The sequence below is a fragment of the Gambusia affinis genome, linkage group LG17 (genome assembly GCF_019740435.1).
Source record: "Gambusia affinis linkage group LG17, SWU_Gaff_1.0, whole genome shotgun sequence".
Taxonomy (NCBI): domain Eukaryota; kingdom Metazoa; phylum Chordata; class Actinopteri; order Cyprinodontiformes; family Poeciliidae; genus Gambusia; species Gambusia affinis.
The window spans coordinates 3,942,156-3,964,885 of record NC_057884.1 but is presented as its reverse complement, the minus strand read 5'-3'; the positions used below and the strand labels follow the sequence as shown (position 1 = coordinate 3,964,885).

Below are 22,730 nucleotides of genomic sequence, written 5' to 3'. Positions count from 1 at the left end.
TCACAAAATATCACCTTTCTTACTTTTTCGTTTCCTGGTTTCCCTGAGTGTGCCTCCACGTTTCATAATGCAGATTGTCAAAATAAATTGACCGCGACATGTGAGGTCATATCCTATGTACTGTTAACCTAAAGAAGGAACGCCGTGATTTAAAATAAATAAAAGGAAAAAAAAACATCCATTATTCCTGTATGACCAACAATTGTAGGTAGAAAAATAAGGAGTAGATTTCCGCCAGAAAAACTCCAAAACTTTCTAGATAAAACAAGGACATTTCTGAGCTCGACCAGCCAAAACTTTGCAAGAAAAAAAAAAACTCAGAAATTTTTAGATTAATCTTAGAAATTTCTAGAACATTTTCGACTTTTCAAGCTCAGAAGATTTCTATTAGATATTGGAAAGCAACCCAAAACACAAGCCATGTTTGTTAGTTTTACTTTGTACAACATCCTTCTCCACACTTGCTGTCTAGCTGTCTTCCTGGAGAATCTTCAAGGTAAGACAGTGAGAAAATGTGTCCAAAACCTGTAACCTTAATCAGAGATAAATAAGACTGAGTTTAAACTTCTAAGCTCCCGATCAATTCTTAGTGACCAAAATGTGAAAACATGGAAGGTTTGATTAAAACTAGAACCAGTCAGATTAGAAGGAACACAGCTTTATTTGTTGTCAGTATAACTTGAACATCTGCTGAATCATAATTAAACGTATTGAAGGTATAAAAAAAACAACAAACAAAAACCCAACAGATTGTTATTAATGCACTTCAACTCTGTAAGAACATCCGCCACATTTGTTTTTTAAAATTAGAAATGTTTCATCAGCACAGTTTACCAACATCTGAAAACGCATTGGAATATTATGAATGAATTCTGACACTATTAAGTAATTTGCAACACCCTGACTAACATTAGCTGATGTATATTCGGCACTATTATAGCAGTTTAATACAAAAACCATCGTTAGCTCACCTGCACCGTCTGAGCAGCAGCTGCTTTCCTCCCGCTGCCACATCGCAGCAGTTTCGCGAAATAAACCAATTTCCATACGGCCAGAAATACACATCACCCTAGCACTAAAACTTTTCATTGATAAACTAGAGTTTTTGTTGTTAGTTTTTTTTTTATTGCCATTTTTAAGGGAATTTATTTTCGAATTGTCAAACTGCGTAATTATGTGCGCAATCAATGGAGACACCGCTGTTGACAACATTCCCAAAACATATAGCTCGTTTTAAAATGAATAAAAAGTTGTTTACCTCAATCCAGTTGAATTACATGACCCGTTGTTAAAACTAGGAGATATGTAGAATTTTAATTTTGAATAAGTCTGCCATTGCTGAAGGAAAGGTAAACTAGTCAAACTTCTGACAGAAGCTTCTTGATCCAACAAAAAAATGACTTTGCAAACTTAACATCAAAGGGAGTCTATATATGCATTTGAATCTGAATAATTATTAATTTATAATAATTTCCGACCACTTGTTTTGTGTAACTGTGGCAACAAGTCATTGCTTTTACATTAGCATTGTATTAGCATGCCAAAAGCTCCCTTGAACTATGACCCCGAGCTCCATAGGAGTTGGAAAGGAGGCTTATTGGATGCAGCAGCTGTTAGCATGCTGTGAAAGTCATGACACTGTCATACAGCAAGTCTTCAGTCAGAGGCCTTGTCAGATTCACTGCGAGGTTGACTGCAACTGGAGATGCTTCCTGCCCACAGCATCATAGTCCGTGACTCTTTGAAGATCCCTGGATGATACGAGTTATAAGCCAAACTCCTGCTTTAATAGAGCTGTTCACATCTACCGATGATCCATAAAGTTTATTTTTGACTAATATTTTTCTTGTACAACTTTTAAAACTAATTACTGTTAGATCATTGTTACCCTTAAAAACCTTAGTTGATCATTGTAGGCCTCATTTATTGTATTTAAACATATAGATAAGAGGCTTTTGAGCAAAAATAACTCCAAATGGAGTTTTACTGTTGCTAAAACAACAAAAGAAAACAAACAAAAAAAAACTATGGCAGCTATTTAGCTGAAAAAGTTACTTTAACTTTAGATTTATTTCTCTTCACTGAAAATACAGCTTTGTACCAACAAGGATGCCATTATTCACCAACACGCCACGTTGTCAATTTTATTATATGCCAACATATGAGGCCAGATTGTTAACATGTTAATCATTAGTCGCTCTTGAAAGTACATTCACTGGCTTCCTCCACGGCTGGAGGATTGTTGTTATTTAAACAATATTCATAATAATAACAATAAAAAAAATACAAACAACATGAAGTTCTTCTCGGGTGTTTTAATAACTGGGGCTTCAGAGATGACATTGTTTGAGTAGAAAGACAGAAGTGGAGATGAGGGGGTTGTACTGATGTTCACTGGGTCATCTGGGTTTCCATAGCCTGGGCTGCCCACTCTGGAGCTGCCTGGCGAATCTTTTCCAGCAGGTTGTTGACTTGAAAACACAGAGACTGGATCTGTTTGTCCCAGGTGGGAAGGGGTTCCCGGGCTGCCAGAGACACAGAAAACAACCAGATGAAGAACACGCAGGCCGTGTGACGCTGCTGAGGAATCCAGTGTAACGAGGCTGCCCCCTTCTGGACACAAACGTTAGTAACAATTTTGCTAGTGCAAAATCGTCTTTTTTGTACTGAAATGCCAATATCCCCCCTTGGGGATATTGGCATTTCAGTATCCCCAAATAAATTCATAAATTACTCAATGAGGTTATGTCCCCTGTGTTGGATGACCGTTAATTCAAAACAGTTTTTCAGGTTGTTATTTGCAGCCTTGCTTATTTCATAACCAGGCCGATTAATGATCAGTTTAATGTTTTATTGTGAAAATGCAGAAGGATTCTTGACATGTATAGAAGCCGGAGGCCAATTCAGCGTCTTAAACTTCTTGTCGCGATCTTCAAATCGCAACAAGGGCTGAAACGAGTAATTGTGACTGTGAATCGATTACTGAAATAATTGTCAATTACTTTAATCATTAACTAGAGGACACAGACAAAAAACAAGGTCAGTTGATCAAAGAACACACAGCAGTAAATAAGCCAAAGCTGTCCAAAAGAACATAGAAATATACATTTTGCATTCAAGAACAAAAAAAAAAAAAAAGACATCTTTGACTGTACATATGTTTACCCAGAATGCCTCAATGAAGTTTAAGTTTCACCTGGTTTAAATTCTGTAAAATAAATAAAATAATAATAATAAAATCTCCTACTCAGCACTTTTTGCAGTATAATTATTAATCAATTAATCAAAAATAAATAAATAAATAAATAAACAGATCCTCCCTAGAGTGTATTAATGTTAAGTCAGGTAGAAAAAGCTGAACTTTCCACATGTTGATGTTAGAAGTATTATTTTAGTTGCAGATTTTTTGTTTGCTCTATATGATCAAACATTCACTAAAGAAATACCAATACTGTATTTTTGGAAATTAATTGTTTATTTTCTTCTTTAAAAAAGACAATTAATTACTTGTTTGTTTCTATTTTTTTATTTAATTCTAATCTTGTATAAAATAAGTGGTTAAAAGGAAAATACAAATAAAAATTTCATGCAATTAGTCCTAAGAATAATCGGTTACTAAAATAATCTTTAGTTGCGGACCCTAAACTACTCATGAACAGTTTCTGTTTTGTGGCTCAGTATCCCGCGGCAACCGGCTGCGGATGCCGGGGAAGATTTGTTTACATGAATGGCTGTACTTGGCCTGCCTGGTGATCCCTCCTATCCTAAAGTTTGCCCTGTAGACCTCGGTCCAAAGCATCCGACTCTTACCTCCATTTTCCCATGATGCATCCTGGTACCAAGTGTTTACTAGATCAGCAAAAGATCCACCTGACCCTCCAGATAACGTTTCTGATGTGCAATGAGCTCCAGCTAACTGCACATTCAGACACCTCACCTTTTCCTGCTTCTAACACGTCAACTTTGACGGTGTGATATATTAACGTACTTACATTTGAACAAAAAAAAAAAAAGAGAGAGAAAGGGACAGCGACCAGATCAAAGAGACTCACTTTCAAAGTGAACGATGCCGTCTATCTGGTCAATGAAGCCGTTCATGCGTCCCTCCGTGATCATCTGTGACGCAATCTTCTCAGCCTGGACACAGAGATGTTGTTTGCTTATTGCTGGTGAAACACATAATCTGTAGGACAACAAGCATATCGGCAGCAGAGCGAATGTCCTGTTTGAACGCGAGAACGTTGAGCCGTCACCTTCGCCGGGGGGATTTCCAGCAGCGCTCCCAGCTCTTCGAACGTGATGTTGTTGTAGAGTTTGCTGGCCGACAGCAGGTTGTGCTCGATCACGGCTCTGTCCAGGATGCTGGAGCCTGAAACCAGAGAGTTTCTCATCTCTAGCTGTTGCCAAATTTGTAAAGTTAAAACAAAACACAAAAAACAAACAAAAAAACCAAACAAACTTAATTTTATTTTGGTAAAAATTGTTCCAGATATGGAAAATGTGCCACTGTTTTTCTCTTTGACCCTTTTGGAGCTCTGACATATTTGCAGGGTATAAAGTCATGTGTCATTTCACATGAACATAACAACCAACAACAAAAGTAAAAAGTGATTTTGTTACGCAAATGTAGGTGATAATTAAAATCGGTATCGGCCGATGTCGATCAATTAAAAAAACAAAACAAAAAACATATCTGTATCAAAATAAAAGTGAGATGATATTATCATCTTGTTGCTATATGTGTTTCTGGAAGGGGAGGGGCTTGGCCGTGTGACAGTGACAGTGATGCAGCAGAGGATTGTGGGTATTTCCCCAAAAGCACAGAAGCAATATGAGCACTGTGGTTGTTTTTTCAGTGTTGAAAGCATAGAAAAATGTATGTATAGATAAATATTGGATATAATTGTCGGCCCAAATTTTCAAATCAGTGCATTCCTAATTCATATATTTCACTAAAAGCAGCAGATCCACCATTTTCTTGTAAAAGGATTGGTTCAAATCTTTTTTGGTTTGTCCCTTTAAACTTTTCCGAAAAAAGAAACTGAACTTTGTGAAGATGTATGTTTTGTTTTCAATGAAACATACAGGTTGTTTCAAGATTAAAGTTTCCTGAAAATAGAACCAATAAAACCAGGAGTGATAACACACCCAAAGAAATCTGCAAACATTAAATTTGCTTATCTTTTCTGAAAAGGAGAATTACAGTCTATCATCACAAACCATCAGATCTGGATTAAATCTCTGTAGCGAGGGAATGATTAGGTCCAGAGTCAATATTCACACTGGAGCTTCTCTTTTTCAAACTGAGATTATAAAAAAGTTTATCTGCTGCGGATAAGATAATAACTGCTCATGCTTGGTAAGCTTTGTTTGCACATGATAAAATGAAACTTTGCTGAAATACGGTAAGAACTAAATTACATAAGGTCTTGTAGAAAAAAAAAAAGAAAGAAAGTTGGTCACAGTTGGTGTAAAGCAGGGCTAAGCAACGTATGCGTTTCTGTTGCGTTAAAAAAATACAAAAATAAAAAATAAAAAATCAGTCGTCTGTTACCGTCTGCCGTTGTGGCTTTCTGATGGGGCATTAGCATCGCAGCGAACTCTTGCAGCTGGTTCCCTCTGATGATGCGGTCCAGGTACATCTTCTCCAGGATCCCGTAAGTGGCCAGCTGCTGGCAGCGCTCATCTTTGAAGAGAGTGGCCAACATACGGGAGCGCTGCTGGCCTGCAGCGGATCAAAAGTCGAATGTTGGGAAGCAAGACAACAAAACAAACAAAAGCACTATCGGCCAAAGTTAGCAAGTTTTCAAAATACCAGAATCGGTTCGATGAGTAAAACTGGCCGATATTAACCACCAACAATTATTTCCATCTTGTCTGCGTTTGTGTTTTTTCAAGGGGAAGGTGGCAGGGTTGGTCATGTGGTATCTGCAGTGTACACTTCCACTAATATGGTAATGCACTAATAGCAAAGCTAATCTTTTTGCATAGCGCTTCAGCTAATCTACCATACTTAACTTCCCCTAAATAAATGTTCCCAATAAATCCTAATCTAATCCTCTAGGCTGCTTTGTAAACTCTCAGTTTCAATAAATCTTGACAATCTGTGTTGAAGCTTTAATTATTGAAGCTTGTATTCATGCTCTTATTTTGAAGTCTGTTTACGCATCAGTTCCATTTCCTCTCCTCATAATCACTCTCTGGATTGGACATGGTATTTGTAGTGGTGGAAACCACTTACACAAATCTGCTAATGCACTAACAGCAGAGCTAATTTTTCATATAGCACTTTAGCATTTCTGCTAACTCTGAAAACGTACTTTGCGTCCCCTAAGTCAATTTTCCTGATAAACCCTAAAGCGCTACTTTAGTTGGTTTTTTGTCAACTCTCGGTTTGAATAAAGGTTGACAATCTGTGTTGAGGTTTTGGTTATTGAAGCCTGTATTCACGCCCTTATTTTGAAGCCTGTTAACACAGCAGTCCTGTTTCCTCTCCTCACATTCTCTCTTTTGTTTTTCCCCCAAGAAACTTTATTGACCATTTGTGGCGAGTACGCTACAAATGAACAAGTGTTTATGTTTAGTTTTTTGATTAAGATTGGTATATATTGATTATTGGCCAGCAAGAGTAATATGGAATATACTGGGCGAAATTTACATATTAATGCATCCCTGATATAATGACAAGTAAGGAAAGAACTGATGAGATCATTTCTGAAAGATGCAAGTCAAAGTCAGATTCCCTGTACCTGCGGAGGCCAGGATGGTGCAGTTCAAGGCGTGTTTCAGCGCCTCCAGTCGTTCACTTTCATGGACGATAGACTTATAAGACAGCTCGTTATATCTCTGCGCAGCTTCAATGAACTTCCTCCTGAAATCAAGGACTCTGGCGTAGCACACCTGGCAAAGAGCAACAGCTTTAGTCGCAGTACAACAGGAGGACAGACGTCACCGTAGAGACTTTGCACTTTGTTTTCGATAAAGAGATTGTGCACCTTATAGTGGATCTGCAGCTGTTCGTTCGACGACTCATTCTGAAGCAGCGAGGCTCTGTTGATGTAGGCTTCCGCCTGCACGGGGTCGTCGTCTTCTAAGTAGAGCCGGGCAATTTTTAGGTACGTGTCCAACTTATAGTCGACGTTATATTGCCTGTGTTGGGGGGAGAAACCGAAGAGGCGTTCAAATACCTAAAACTTTTACAGAGACCCGAACGTTCATCTGTAAACAAACTACGTACTTTTGCCCGGTTTCCAGAGGAATGCCAACTAAAACTTGTGCTGCATTTCTCCAGTCTCCTTCCTTTTCATAAATGGTTGCTAAGTGCTGTCTGACTGAGGCCACCTGAAGACACAGGAGCATTATTTAGCCATGCAGGATTCAATCAGTTATTTTCTTTAACTTTACAAGGAATTAAAGCTGAAGTAGGCAACATTTATAAGAAATACATTTTTTTCATATTTGTTTAAATTGTCACTCCCTGTCAGCAGAGCCTGCTGTGAATGCTAAGGTTAGTTAGCATGGCCACCGATGACGACGGTTTTCCTGTAACGGTGAATTGTTTCTCAACACGTTCACAAGGTTGCTTGACAACACTAAGACCCGCCCCCTGGCTCCGATTGGTGGTTTTTAACTGGGAGCGGTGGAGAAGTTCCATCTTTTCGCAGATTACCTGTGCCATCTTTTACCGTCATGACGTGGTGACAGTTTTAACAAATATGTAAGCAGAACATAAAGAAATCTACCTGTTCCTCAAAGGAGATGACCCTCGGCTGGATCTTTTCCAAGGTGAAGTGATACACCGCTTTAGCCGTGGCGTCCGGCAGGCTGGGCAGGTGCGTGCAGAAGTCGGTCAGCAGCTGTCTCGAGATGACAAGGCTGACGTTCTCATTGACCACTGTAAAAAATGTAATTTAAAAAAGCGTAAAATTTCACAGTAGCTCGAAGAAACAGACTCGTAGATGAGGCTGGCCACATGAGAAGGATATCCGTGATGCATACTCGCTTCGACAAAGGCCTTCAAGGACTCCAGCTGCTCTGCATCCGTCAGCTGAATGGCCTTCTCCAAAATCTGTCGATATCTACAGAGAAATTTTACTGATTATATGCAGCACTAAGGTTTCTTATGGAAGTCCTCTTAAAAATGTGAAATAAATGTTTAATGTTAAAGTAATGACAAGAAACAAACAGTTCCGCAAGAAAAGGAGATAGAAGACATCCCCAGAACCAGAACCAAACGAGGAGAAGCAGCATTCAGCATCTATGCACCACAAATTTGGAACAAACGTCCAGAAAAATGTAAAAGAGCTGAAACAGTGACTTCTTTTAAATCTCGACTGTTTAGAGTTGTATTTGAAACGTAATCAATTACAAATTTATTGACGGAACCTGACTTAATGTCGTGTTTTGATTGTTGATTCTATGTTGCATTGTGTTTCTGTGTCTGATATGATGTAAAGCACTTTGAAATGCCTTGCTGCTGAAATGTCCTCTACAAATAACATTTGATTGATTGAATTTGATATACCAATCCCCAGGTCAGTGGTTGAAATTGGTCATTTTGCTGCAAGTCAAAAGTAGGAAATTCTTATTTTTTCGTCCTGATCAACTCAACATCCGACATGTCGTAGTTTAAGTCATTCGCTCTCAGAAGAATAAAAGAATCGTTACAGACTCCATAATGTATCTGCTTTTCTTGGATACAGAAAGGAACAAGTGAAAATGAAGTTTAAGATGCATCTTGTTCAGTATTTGCCTGTCTTCATAAGAAATACACTCACAGAGGATTATATTCGCAATATTTGTGGATTATTTGACATTCTCCCTGAACCCATTAATAAGCATTGCAATGTGTCTGTATGATGCAAAAAATAGCCCAATTGTAACTCGTTTTAGGTTTTTATTCTACCTGCAAATTAAAAAGCAACGTTAGCTTCCATGGAAGTCAGCAAGCGTCGCAAAAGTATGTCAGTAACCCAGAGTAACCTCTTGCTTCGTGAACACAAAATACTCTTAAATTGCACTACACTGTCACACTGAAGCGTTCAGTCTAACAAATTGCTATGTGGCTAATATAACTGAGTGAATGACATTAGCATAGCTAAATCTAGCAAAGCTACATTGCTACTAGCTAACACAAATGCGGCGTTTCCGCTGTGAACTGATTTTTATTAGCAGCTTATGTTATGGTCCACTGATAGCTACGTACTTGGCAGCAAGGTCCTTGTGAGATCCGGTTGAATTCATCAACTGTGCAAGCTCCTGTCTCACTTCGGCCGCCATTGTCGCTAAATGTGTTGCTAAAAAATGTCAACAACACCCGGTGTGCTAGTCTCTGTGTGCGCGTGCAGGCTGGAAGTGCGCGAGCTGAGCTGCCGAGCTGTGTGAAGCTGACACCCCTAGCTCCCACCCAGCTAGCCTAGCTAAGCTTCCTCCTGCGAGTCACATGAACGCGCACGCTGAACGCTCAGACATAAACACCACATTTTGTCGTATGTATTGTTATAGCGTTAGAATCCCTGTAATAATTTGTAAAAGTAAAAGCAGATATTTTAACACTTATTTAGCAAGATTTATAATTGTTGACTAGCACTTTATGAAGGAATAAACTTCATAAAACCAAATATATGAAAAGTGAAGTTTAGATAGATAAAATTATCATTTTTTGGTGTAAATTATCCATTCCAATAACAGTTCGATATAGCTTCTTTGGTGAAAGTAAACCACTTATATTGTTCAGCAATCTGAGATAGTAGATAATATCAACACGACTTACCAAGAGAGACGACACTTTTAAGTGTAGCTATAATTTGTCCATATAGAGGTAAAATGTCTATCATAAAAGTTTTTTTCTCTGTAGTTGCAATGTATGATGCTGTTTCTTGATATATAAATTAAAAACAAGAGGCAATGGAGGCCAGAAAAAAATTACCAGGACTGGGGCGTGCTGTGGTGGCGTAGGGGCGTAGGGGATAGCGCGACCCACACTTGGAGGCCCTGAGTCCTCGACGCGGCCGTCGCGGGTTCGATTCCCTGACCCGACCGACATTTGCCGCCCATCTTCCCCCCCTCTCGCCTCCCCCTGTCAGCCCACTGACATATAAGGGACACTAGAGCCCACAAAAAGACCCCCTGAAGGGGGGGGGAGACCAGGACCAAAACTCTGCCCACATCATAATTAAATGGATTTGAATGTTTGTCTTAAAAGGAAAAAAAGGTAGGACTAAGTGAGGAGATCCAGCAAAAACCGAACGCATGGTATGATCAATACGTCATCATAAATGTTTAGGTTTAGGAGTATCCTTGTTGGTGCTATTTTTATACTTTCATAGGTTTTAAAGTGTTAATTTGAATTCTTTATAAAGAAAATCTGCTTAATATCACCGCTGTTTAGATTTTATATATTTCTAAGACGTGTGACGACGTTAATTGCTTTTCTGTTATAAGTAAAAACTGCGCTGTACCTTTAAACAAAGTGTCACGGTGACGTCGAACGTGGAGGGCGTGGCCGCTCTGTGAAATGTCAGGGAGGAATGGCGCTCGGCGCGGTATTTTGAACAATCGCCTTTTCCTTTTTTTCGGTACACCTGGAAACGCTTCCCAGCGTTAAAATCTCGGGTAAGCACGGCTGCATATTGGCCCTCTCTACGCTTGGCTGCAGCGTATCCCACCGGAAGCTGCAAAGTTAAGGATGTAAATAATGTTGAGGTATAATGTTGTGCTAGCTAGCTCGGGTTAGCCAGCTCAGCAACTTCGCTAGTACAGTCAGTTTCTCCTGCCCGCTGGGCTGGCTTCATGAAGCTGCTGCTACTGATCATAAAGATAGCCAGGAAGGCGCAGAGTTTTCCTAGAAATGATCATGTACAGTATGATGAATGTTTAAACAATTTTGGGGAAAAAGGGGCACTTTTTTTCAATGTAGGATATGCGGCTAGTATTTTGTGAACCGTCTGGTTAATTAACTTACTATAAAGTAAACACTTCAGCTGGACAATGACAGGTTGTGGTCGGTCTAGTGACGCGATTTTTGTTCTGTTAAGCGACTGACCTGTTAATACAAGATGTGTAAATTATTACTGATGAGCACAAGTCGAATCAGACACAGAGTGGAGTCTGTTATATTGAAACACATAGTTACAGCAGCTGGAATTGTGCCACACAATGTTTGCTTCTAAATGGATTTCTCAGGTGACAGGAGCAATTAATGAAAGCTAGCTTTGTTTACACTGTCAGTGTGTAGAAAGAGTATACCGCATCGCTGAGTACACATTTACAACAAGTTTCTTATTCATTTCCAGCCTTGTTTCTACGTGTTTTTTTAACGAGGTGTCTCTGTAAAAGTCGCAGTCGAATGGGGGAAGAATATGAAATGGATAGTGTTAGCCGGAGAGCTAACCGAGTTGATGACGAGGTAAAAATGGCGGATCTTTCGAAATCCAACTCCGGCCTGAAATAGTAACGCAACGAGCTTGACGCTTTCCCCCCAGTCTTTTACCCCAAGCGGCATCACGTCTTGGGTTGTTTTTAATACAGACGAATGCAGCCCGCGTTTATTGGCTGTCCTTCTAGGCTCATGGGATCACTCCGAGCAGTGAGTGTGTCTGTGTGGAGTAAATATGGGGAGGGCAGAGGGGAATTCATGTATGAGCGTTTCGCTGGATTAATGTGGAGCAGAGTGCGGCAAGACAAAGATACGCCGGAGATAAACGGCGCGGCCTAGCGGACCCACCGTCAGCTGTCAGCTTCTGTCAAAATCAGCTCGAGTCCAAATGTACCTCCAGCTCATCACTGCGTTCATTTAATCTTCCTTCCCTGGCAGCTAACATTACAGGTCAAGTTCTCAAAGCGGGCATTTTGGTGTCAACTCACTGCTAGCTTTGGCTTGGCTAGCTTTATGTTTGTTTAACCCTCCATTGGTTAAAGGCGGTGTGCATTGCTATCCTGTTGATGCACATTTGCATTACACGCAGCCAGTTGAATTAAACGACGTGTTCGGAAGTTGATAGTTGAAAGGTGAACCATTCTCTTAATTTCATCTCCATTGTTTTTGTTTCAGTTACCATAGCAAAGCAAGGGAGGCATTTCGTATTACAGCGTTACGCACAAGGCAATTCAGAAGAAAAAACCACACTACAGTTAGCAGATAAATACATTAAAAGAGCTACCATGCAAACGAAGTGTGACATCTAAAGACAAAAGCTATTTGAATGTAAAACTATTAGAAAATGCATCTTTGATAGAAATAGGGTTTATGAGAGAACCATAGAAATTAAGTGCCGCCCTCATTTAGTCTTGGGCCTTAATAAGCACATCTCTGCTCATATTTAAAACAAGTTCCAGCATTAAATGCTCATTAGAATTTAAAGTTTATAAATCTTTGAAAATGTGTTCTTTATTTATTATGCCATTACAACATTACTGGAAAACGGTCTCTAAACAACAATATTATCGATTATCGCTATAACTTATGGGACAATTTATCGTCCATCAAAATTTATTACCATGACAGTGCAGCAATAAAAAATAAAATAAAAATTGACTTGTGGTTATTTCAAGATATTTCCATGAACTTCACTCATGAACAGTTTTTGTCTTGTTTCTTTTTTGGGTATTTTATGGATTTGTTTCATTAGAGACTTGTATCCCATTCAGTTTTGCTCTTGTTTTGAAACTTCTCATTTTTGACACATCTAATAGAAATGTTGGTTTTATTATTATTATTATTTTTTTTTTAGGTCTAACGGAGAGCTAAGACACAGCAAGCATGGATGTGGTGTCACCAGAGCTCAACAGTCTCCTTCCTGATGAAATCATGGATACGGAGGCGATAGAGGAGGTCCCTCACTCCCAGTCAGAGCCCACGCATGACACGCCTGTCCCCATGGAAACAGACGCGCCTGTGACATCGGAAAGTTTAAACATCTGCTCCAACGCCGCTTCGGCGGAGCGCGTCCAGGCCGTGATCACCCCTGCATCTGCAGACTCCGCCCCCGGGAGTCAGTCTTCCGTCACGATTTCCGCTTCGTCGACCTTGTTCACCATCAAGCCCGCCTTGGCTACTTCCACGGCTGCAACCAAAACTACAGACAGCCTCACCGGGACGACGGTTTCCACGAGCGGCACACAGAAGCTCATGACTCCGTTTGCCTTTTCTGCCGCCAACCACCAGATTATTCTGAATAAGGTGGCCTCGGCTCAAGCCACGGAGGCGGCGAAAGCCGCCTCGACCCAAGTCATCAAACAAGAAGGGCAGAAACTTTTGGTCACGACGATAGGGAAGTCGGGGCAGCCAATAGTGCTCCAGTTGCCCCACACGGGCAGCAAACCCGGGGTTTCACAGACTTCAGGGGACGCGAAGTCTCCAACGCCGCAGTTCAAAGTGGTGACTATTGGTGGGAGAGAGCTGAAACCAGTGGTGGGGAGCGCTGGCAACCAGGTGACCACGTTACAAGCCCAGCAGCTGAAGACCGTGCAGGTAATAATGCTTGGTTTGTGTTCATAACACAACAAGTGAAAGGGACGCCAACTGAGGATTTAAGATGGCTACCGATGTATCGATGACCTGAGTTAGCCAATCTGACATTCTGTCTTCTGGTTGGAGAATAAAATCCTGTCCTTTTTTTTTTACCTGAGTGGTGAATGCACTGTACACAAACACCAACAGGTCGTGACGACTGAAACAACTGACTGAAGACGAGCCAAAGTTTACTCTACGATCAGTAACTGCGTTTCCATTACAAACGTGCACAAAACCTTGGTGATGTTCTGTCAGCTGTGAAAAAGCACAATTTTGCAGTTGCTGCGTTTCCATTAAATAAGAAACGCAATGAAAATCACACGTGAATTAATGTTTCTTCATGCTTCATTGACAATAAGCTACAACGTCATCCTCCTACTACTTGCTCTGTTTCTTTTCTTTTAGTAACATCCAGTTGTTGTTTATAAGATTGGTGAGATGCGAAAAAGGGTTTCCATTGTAATTTTGCCAAATACACCAATTTTGATAAATTAAAAAAACAAAAAAAAAACAACCTCCTAGAACAATTTTTATTTATTTTTTCCCCCAAAATTGCCATGTTTCCATTAAGCAAATTTATTTTCATAATTCCAGTTTGCGCAATTTTATGATCAATCAAAACGCAACTGCTGAGGTGTATATAAAGGAGCCGAAAGAAGATATTTACTAGGGATGCATCGATTGCGGATTTTAATGGCCAATCATCAATCTTTAAAACTCCTTAACTGAGGGTGCTGTGGTGGCTCAGCGGTTAAGCACTACCCTTAATCCTTGATGCGGCTGTCGCAGGTTCGATTCCCGGCCTGGTGACGTTTGCTGCATGCCTTCCCTCTCTCTCTTTACCTACTACTTTCCTGTCTTGGCACTTTCAAATAAAGGCCACCAAAAAAACCCTTAAACTTAATTGTCACCCTTTGATGGATTCATGACAACATCCGTGTCCTCATGTTGTAGATAAGATCGGTTCCACATATAAGCATCGTCCGATCAAATAAGGAAATCAGGGTCGACTTATCTGCACACCCAAATTAGTAATCCATGCATACTGAAACCACGTCGGTCTAATCCACATCACTTCTCCATTACAGTTTATATTGGTCCTAAAAAAGAAACCTGACCATCAAGCAAATAATTCTGGTTCAGACCATGCATCTAAACTCTATTTTTGATTAAACAGTTTCTCTGCTCATATGCTTAACATCTTCCATTTTGTAAATAATTTTTCACACCCAACAAGGGTTTATGCAGACCTGCCGGGTATAGTAACCGTAGACTTTTGTGTAAACAAACACCTAATGGAGCCCAGCATACAGGGTTACGAATCATAAGAGGTTACAGAAAGTCTCTAGATCCCTGTTAAGATGCCGGATGTTTGTGAGTTGCAACCTTCTCCCATGTAGTGCAGCCTTTTGTCCTGTGCGACTCGGCTGAAAAGCAAACAACTCTTAGAGGAGAGGAAGAAAAAGCAACAACTGCAACAGCCTGTTAGCATGAGTGTGTGCACCCTTATGCTAATACTTGTTGGAGTGCCTTTTACATCAGACGTCCACATTGCATCATTCCTATGCTTTTCGTTTCAATGACACTGAATATATTTTGTAATATTGGTGTAAAAACTTTTGATATGAATGCATTAGGATTTTTAAAATTTTTTTATTTATTAACAAACATCTGGTGTCTCCAAACTTTTTGTCATGTGGGCCAAAGTCAAAAGCGTCAGAACTTAAACACTACAGTTACCAAAAATATTGTGATTAAAAAAAAAGTTATTTACTCAACTATAAACTATTATTTTATTCATTCTACTTTCTTATATATGTATCACATTGGGATTGTAGATCTAAAACTTCAACTGTTTTTATTTCTTGTTTTTCTTTTCAAACTCTGGGCTCAAATGGAGAAAACTAGAACAATATTTCATCTATTCTCTGCAAATGAAAAGAGAATATTGGTCAGTTTTTATTTGGAAAAACTCTTGCTGGACTTGGCTGAGATTTAATACAGCAATTGGGTGTATTTTAAGGTGTATTTTAGGCTCTGCCAGTGAGGAGATGTGGTCCCAGTTACCATGGCAATGGAAAGAAACCAGAAAGTTTGGAAAGAATGATGACTTTCTGCTCAAGATTTTTGTGTGTAGATTTGAATTTAAAAGTCTTAGTTTTGTCCTTTTTCTTTATCGGGGGTCCTCAAAAAAAAAAAAAAAAAAAAATCAGCTGCAAGTAACTCTGATTTATTTCTTTATTTTTAACTGCTCTCGTCCTTTAGATCCCCAAGAAAACACCAGCATCCTCAACTGCTCCAATCAAGTTCATCATCACAAAGACGGTCAACAGCAAAGGCCTGAGCCCTCAGACATCGGTGACTCCTGTTATCGCGGGTAAGCGTCTCCTCTGACGCCACGACTACCTGCTGCATTCGATGCGTGTCTGCCGCGTTAACGCTCCGCGGTGCGTTTCCAGGGCGCGTGGTGACACAAACGTCTCCGGCGATGTCGCCGAAAACCATCACGCTGTCCGAGCCCCACAACACTGCGATCCAGAGCATTCCTGGCAAAAAGATCGCCATCTCGCCACTGAAGACTCCCAGCAAGGTGAGCTGCTGGGAGACCTGCTGGGCTCAGTGTGTTCAGGCTTAAGACGGCGCTAAACACTGAGCACTGACGACCGGTATTGATTATTCTGATGATTAATTGATTAATCAGATGCAAAAATTGGCCCATTCTGCAGATTTTTCATCTAACCACGTCTGCTTGTTTCATTCGGTATTGGAAATGCATAGCAAATTGCAAATGAGCTAATTTAATTCCTTTTTGCTCCTTTTTTTAGGAAAGGAGCAAAAAAAAAAGGATATATCGTGATATATCAAATTGGAAAAAATTGGAACACTGCAGATTTTTCATCGAGGCCTTTTTTATGCAATATTAGAAATACTTTAAAAGATGTGAATAATTCAAATTCTTTGTAAAACAATAAAATGAACATTTTATTGCCTAAAGTGCAAAAGCACAGCATTCCTTTAGTGAATGCTTGATCATTTGTAGCAAAGGACGCATCTGCAGCAAAAAATAAATAAACTAAGCTTAAACTTGTAAAAAAGTCAGTCCTGTTTATTACATTTCATCCATACAGCTTATGGCTAATTCGCTGATTATTAATTATTATTTTTATTTATAACTGGATGGCAAAATGTGTGTAACAGGATGGATATATATATATATATATATATTATTTTTTTTAATTTTTTTTTTTTACATGACGGCGTTTCCTCTGTGGTTGGGGCGTAGGCAGTTATTCATCCAGTGGCCCGTTGTGTTTTTGAGTTAAAAAATGTTTAATGTTGACAGGAAATTTGAAAATATCACTTGATAATTATGTGTTACTGGAAGATAAGTATCTGAACACCAGCTATAAAGTCCTAAAAAATGCAAACATTTTTAAAAAATTTAATAAATAAGCAATGCCAAGCCTGGTAGGGGCACAAGATCAATCGCTTTCGATTCAGATAAAACCTAGTTTAGACACTGATGTGTAAATATGTAATCTGCATGTTATTTGTGTCGTCCAGGTAACCGTGGTGTCAGTGGCTTCCCCGCCGTCCAACACCAGTCAGAAGTCAGTAGCTTTGCCTGTCAGTGTAGCACTTGGCCAGCAAATTCTTGCAGTCCAGCAGTCGGCGCCTGCATCTCCAGTCAAGGTGGCCACCAGCCAGACGACGGCGCAGGTGAGGCCACCTGCTGCATGTCTGCAGAATCCTCTGCTCTCCTTTTATTCCGGTTATCCTTTTTCTGCTCAATAACCCCCCGCATTTATTCGCCTTAAACCTCGTTCTGTGGTTTCTTTCTGAACCGTCTCAGAACATTAAGCCTGTCCAGTCTGTCACCGTGGGAGGAGTGGGCGGCTCCCAGTTCAAGACCATCATCCCTCTGGCCACCCAGCCGAACGTGCAGCAGATTCAGGTGCCGGGAAGCAGGTTTCACTACGTCCGCCTCGTCACGGCGACCACGGCCAGCGCGGCGGGGCAGCCCAGCGCTCCCAACACCAGCTCAGTGCCCACGGGTAAACTAAACTCCTTCCGCTTCCTCTGCTAATTCAGAACCAGCTTTCTTGTGTTGGCAGGAAATGAGGATGAAAACGATTAATCGATTATTGAAATGATCATTAACAAATTCAGTAATAAATTCAGTGCTAACTGGAGAATACAGTCAACGACTGCCTTTAAGAATTGAAAAGGGAATTTAAATGTTTATTTGTATTTAAAGTATTGTTTATATTTTATAAAAGGCTTAAATGGTTAAATGAAAAATCTGCAGAAAGTGCCAATTTCAAAACGGGTTAATCAATTAGTTATTAGAATAATCAATTAATATTCTATAATACAAAAAATTGTTAGTTGCTAAATAATGGTTAGCAACTGCCTGTTGCTAGCAACTAATTATTTCTTATTTGCTAACAAGTAGGTAGCAACTAACTACATGTATCAATAGTTACTTCATTAAACGAATGCTATCTTGTATTTTAATCAATGTTTATTTTCTTATAAAAAGGAATTTAGTTACTCATTAGCATAATTTAATGTTTTCTAATATTTCACAGAGACTTCTGCAGAATGTGCCAATTTTTGTCTTATCCGATTAATCGGCAATTAATTGCTTACCAAAGTAATCGTTAATTACAGCCCTTCTCGGAAAGCGTGCCTGGAGCTTACTGTGTGTGTTTTATGGTTTCCAGGTAAACCTTTAGTGGTGAACACCGGAGCGGTCAGGATGTCGGTCCCAGTTGTCCAAGCACAAACAATGAAACAAGTAAAGCAGACGCTGTATGATTCGCTGGATTCTGGGGCAGTTTATGTCTGTGAAATGTTCCTAAGCTGTCCTCTTGCATTCTGCTGCCTGTAGGTGGCGCCCAAGCCCTTGACGTCTACACCACAAGTGGTCACCACCACTCAGACTCAGCAGCGACTCATCATGCCCGCCACCCCTCTGCCCCAGATCCAGCCCAACTTCACCAACCTGCCCCCAGGGACCGTCCTCACATCTGCCCCCGGTGGCAGCAATGTGGGTTACGCCGTTGTTCCAGCACAATACGTCACACAGGTTAGTACGGCTTTTCTTCATTGGTTTTCTTGAAGCATATATAGAACATTTCTGATGCGGTAACGTCTTTTGTTGCAGCTCCAGCAGTCACAGTTTGTGACGCTCGCCAGCAGCTCTAGTTTTCCCGCGTCCAGCAGCATCCAAACTCAGGCCAAACTCCCTTATAATGGGTAAGACAGGACAGCTTTTATTTTATTTGGCTTTTATACGTATTGCTTACAGATTGTATTTAATCCATCTCTACTGACGTTAGAAGCTATACTTGTTCTCTGTTTTGTCCGTGTTTTAATATGATCCATTGCTTTAAAGCGTGTCGGCAGCAGAGACGACCTCGAGACCCAGAAAACCATGCAACTGCACCAAGTCCCAGTGCCTCAAGCTGTAAGTCTGACTGGTTTGGCTTCATTAAAGTTGTAGTGGGTCATGTGTTCACTGTCGGGGTTCGTCCAACATCTTGGAAAGAATCGAATGAGCTTTCATCGCTGTCGAGATCTGGAGAAGGGTGTAAAAAGGAACAATGAGTGAGAAAAAAATTACACAATTATGGTTGCTCTTTAATGTATTTTTTTGTTTTTTTTACATTGAATGATGATTAAGATTTTTATGTTTAAATTGCCTCATCACAAAATCAAAGTTTTTTTCGTTATTATTGTGGTTTTTGAAGATCGATTAATCGCATAACAAAGTAATATGAACTCCAATTTCCATTCTGATGATTAAGATTTGAATTGCAATTTTGTTTAGAGACATCATAATGCATGTTATTTATGATTGCAGGTATCTGTGGTTTTTATGTTAGTTTAATTTATAGTTTTTGGTTGTTTTTTTTAATTATTATTTTATTCTAGGATATGTAAAATGTCTTCCAGTGTTAAGTATTGTTTACTAAATTAATGTTTACTGGTCAAGAGAGCGAACATGCATTATCAATGCGTTCCATATTATATTGCATAATTAATCTTTGTTTAATCAGTCCTCCTTAGAAAATCCTTCGAAAAATTTTTAAAGGAGATGCAGAGCATCAAATTAAGTTTTCTCATGTTTCCTCCCTCAGGTACTGTGACTGCTTTGCAAACGGGGAGTTTTGTAATAACTGTAACTGCAACAACTGCTTCAACAACCTGGAGCACGAAACGGAACGACTCAAAGCCATTAAGGTAGTTTCCAGGTTCTGTGTCAGCAGGGATACTGTCGCTTAAACCGTTCGATGGAAACTGAGAGGAAGTTTGTTTGTTTTTTTATACAGACCTGCTTGGACAGAAACCCAGAGGCCTTCAAACCTAAAATTGGCAAAGGCAAAGAGGGCGAGTCGGACCGCCGGCACAGCAAAGGCTGCAACTGCAAGCGGTCGGGCTGCCTGAAGAACTACTGCGAGTGCTATGAGGTCCGTGTACCTCCGTCTCAGCAGTCGGGCAGGAGTCCCATTCAAAAAAGAGAGAAAAAAAAATCCTTTTTATTTTCCTTTTTAATTAAGTTCTTTCTTATCTTGAAGGCAAAGATCATGTGCTCGTCCATTTGCAAATGCATCGGTTGCAAAAACTTTGAGGAGAGCCCGGAGAGGAAGACGCTCATGCATCTGGCGGACGCGGCAGAAGTGAGGGTCCAGCAGCAGACGGCAGCCAAGACCAAACTGTCCTCACAGATCTCAGACCTGCTGATGAGGACGACTCCTATTATATCAAGTGGAGGCGGGAGGTACTCAAACACTTCCATCCTTTTCTAACATTTACTTAAATAGAACTGCAGCCATCAGTTTTTTTGTTTGTGTTTTTGCCATTTCATATCCAAAATCAGTTTTAAGAACTGTAATATACAAAAATGCACAATCTAAAAATGTTTATTATGAGCCTTCCTGCTGCGAGCAGTCGTTACTTAGTTGAAAATTTAACTGAGTCGCCATTATAAGATCTATCAGAAATGGCGTTCCCCAGGGGTGTGTTCTTGCCACCCTTCTTCTCTAGTCTCCTCCAGGAGTGATGGACGTTCTGAATAACCAGAATCCTTATCGTCACCTTTGTAAAATAATGGAAGGCGATTTAATTTTAATTTAATTTAAATCTTTATACCGTATCGCCTAGCCTACAGCTGCCACTGTAAAATAACAATCCATCTTAGCGCCGCAAACATTTGAACTTGAGGAAGAAAAGTCAACACGAACAAACATGGCGTTTTGCTTAAACCTCTGTTTTCTCTTTCCTCCCGCAGGCTGCCATACACGTTCGTGACGAAAGAAGTGCTGGAAGCGACGTGCGAGTGTTTACTAGAGCAGGCCAAACGGGCCGAACAGACTCGTCAGCCTCAGGCTGAGGCGGAGAGGGTGATCCTGGAGGAGTTCGGACACTGCCTCATGAGCATAATCAGCTCCGCCGGGAAAGCTAAAACAGACTGCGCCTCCATCAACTGCTAGGCCGAACTCTTCTGGCTCGCTGTCTGCAAACTCTTGGGCAAGGAAAGAGCCGGGCCCTCTGGCTGCTCTCCGGAAACGCTGCAAGCGGAGAGGTCCTCCAGACTGCTGGAGTTAAGCTGCATTAATAGACTTGAGCTGGAAAACAAAAGGACAGAGCACACTGCCTCCGAAACATGAACTTCAGCCCGATTTATTGCCCTCTAAGGGCTCTCCGGATCTCTCCTCGCCTCTGTTTCTATTTTGTACACTCTATTCTTTTGCCATCCTGACGTTTTCCAAGAACCCCTGTATTTTAATGTCAACAGTTTATCTGTGTTTATTAGTGGACAAACTATCTTTTTGATATTTATTTTAACAAATCTTTGTAATCAAGTGTGAGTGTTAATATGCAAGGTTTAGAGCTCTGCAGTCTGTCGATTATTAACCGAGACTAGGCTAAGCTATTCCAGCGGCAGTAATTTTCTACAGGTGTACAGAGAGAGAGATCCCTCCTCATAGCAACTGAACACACTTAGGCTGATAGAGTTCCACATTTTCCCCGAGGTGCTCTTTTATGCTTTATTAAACGCATACTGTACATTAACTCACAGCTGACTTGAGAAAACATTAGATCCACATGACTGATGTTCCTGCGTGCCATAACGACAAATTACCGGGATTTACACCAGCTGTTTTCGTCCGACTTAAAATTTTGTTTTAACGCTCCCGCGGTCGTAAAAGAGCAAATTGACACCCTGCGCGTGGGGTTTCGGGAACTGACGGTTTCCTTACATCAAATCGGAGACACGGCTATGGCGTCAACTACCGACGACATACCGCTGGTTTTGCTCGCGCGCTAACGCTAACTTTAAAAAGCGCGACGACCGCGGGAGGGGTTAAACGTAACAGGTTCTCACTGCTCAGATACCCAGAATTTAAATAGACCTTTGCAAAATGATACCCAAAATAAAAATAAACTCGCTTGGTTAAAGTCGTATTGGACGTGCACATCCAAGATAACTTTTGTTCTGGTTTTGGAAGTAGCTTCACAGGTTTACTTGCTGCATTTGTTAAAGAAAAAAATAAACCCATGCCACCTTCTGTTGCCCTCCCCGCAAACAATCTATTTTAGGGACGCACCAATATGAAAACTTTGGCCAATATTTACCGTTGCCATGGCTTCTCTACTTCAGCTATGCGGCCCTCAGTTCTGCCCTGTATCATAATTTTTATTTCAAGTAAAAAAATAGTGAAATACAAAAAGACAGGAGTAGGTAGAAGTAAAATAAAAACTAATTCCCATTACTCTTCTTTTACAGTATATGTCATGATAATTTCTAAGTATTATTTCCATATTTGATACAGTTCAGGTTATTATATCAACTAATAACACTTTATAACTCAGTCCCAGAGAAAAGGTTATTGATTTCTTCAATTTCTATCATCAGTACAACCCCCTCCTCAATTAGTAGTTCTCAATTTTTTTGTATTGCTTTGCTAAATTGCTTGTTTGTGCTTTGCTTCAACTCCTCTCTGATGCCATTCCAAATACACTCCACAAAACGATACACATAATTCTCCTTGTAGTACGGACAGTGTTATTTTTTTTGATAATTAAGTTGACCTCTTAAATTGTACCTCCTCTTCTCCGCACTAAACATTTGTTGAATGTTTCCAGGAAGTAAACAGATTTTTGTTTTAAACGTAAGAACTGTTTTATATTTAACCACATCCCATAA

The 22,730-nt window shown here is 40.2% G+C and overlaps 2 protein-coding genes across 2 annotated transcripts; one reads left to right on the top strand and one right to left on the bottom strand.

Moving 5' to 3' along the window:
• Positions 1 to 2,295: 2,295 nt before the first annotated feature.
• Positions 2,296 to 9,440, bottom strand: cops4 (COP9 constitutive photomorphogenic homolog subunit 4 (Arabidopsis)). The gene is made up of 10 exons (XM_044096733.1): positions 9,206 to 9,440; positions 7,999 to 8,078; positions 7,743 to 7,894; positions 7,238 to 7,341; positions 6,996 to 7,149; positions 6,750 to 6,900; positions 5,555 to 5,725; positions 4,254 to 4,369; positions 4,053 to 4,137; positions 2,296 to 2,525 (listed from the first exon to the last, which is right to left on the bottom strand). The coding sequence occupies exons 1-10, from the start codon at positions 9,277 to 9,279 to the stop codon at positions 2,392 to 2,394; spliced, it is 1,221 nt and encodes a 406-aa protein (XP_043952668.1). The 5' UTR covers positions 9,280 to 9,440; the 3' UTR covers positions 2,296 to 2,391.
• Positions 9,441 to 10,483: 1,043 nt separating this feature from the next.
• Positions 10,484 to 22,694, top strand: lin54 (lin-54 DREAM MuvB core complex component). The gene is made up of 14 exons (XM_044096732.1): positions 10,484 to 10,614; positions 12,732 to 13,471; positions 15,779 to 15,890; positions 15,973 to 16,103; positions 17,078 to 17,233; positions 17,367 to 17,568; positions 18,241 to 18,314; positions 18,408 to 18,605; positions 18,684 to 18,775; positions 18,915 to 18,986; positions 19,660 to 19,762; positions 19,852 to 19,989; positions 20,098 to 20,300; positions 20,811 to 22,694. The coding sequence occupies exons 2-14, from the start codon at positions 12,761 to 12,763 to the stop codon at positions 21,010 to 21,012; spliced, it is 2,394 nt and encodes a 797-aa protein (XP_043952667.1). The 5' UTR covers positions 10,484 to 10,614; positions 12,732 to 12,760; the 3' UTR covers positions 21,013 to 22,694.
• Positions 22,695 to 22,730: the final 36 nt, after the last annotated feature.

Bases quoted from the DNA above. Each gene is read 5' to 3' on its own strand.
- cops4 (XM_044096733.1), bottom strand. From the start codon at position 9,279: ATGGCGGCCGAAGTGAGACAGGAGCTTGCACAGTTGATGAATTCAACC. The intron at 6,901-6,995 runs GTGCACAATCTC...GCTCTTTGCCAG, and splicing joins AGCTGCAGATCCACTATAAG to GTGTGCTACGCCAGAGTCCT. The intron at 2,526-4,052 runs GTGAGTCTCTTT...TGTCTCTGGCAG, and splicing joins CGGCATCGTTCACTTTGAAA to CCCGGGAACCCCTTCCCACC.
- lin54 (XM_044096732.1), top strand. From the start codon at position 12,761: ATGGATGTGGTGTCACCAGAGCTCAACAGTCTCCTTCCTGATGAAATC. The intron at 17,569-18,240 runs GTAAACTAAACT...TATGGTTTCCAG, and splicing joins CACCAGCTCAGTGCCCACGG to GTAAACCTTTAGTGGTGAAC. The intron at 20,301-20,810 runs GTACTCAAACAC...TTCCTCCCGCAG, and splicing joins ATATCAAGTGGAGGCGGGAG to GCTGCCATACACGTTCGTGA.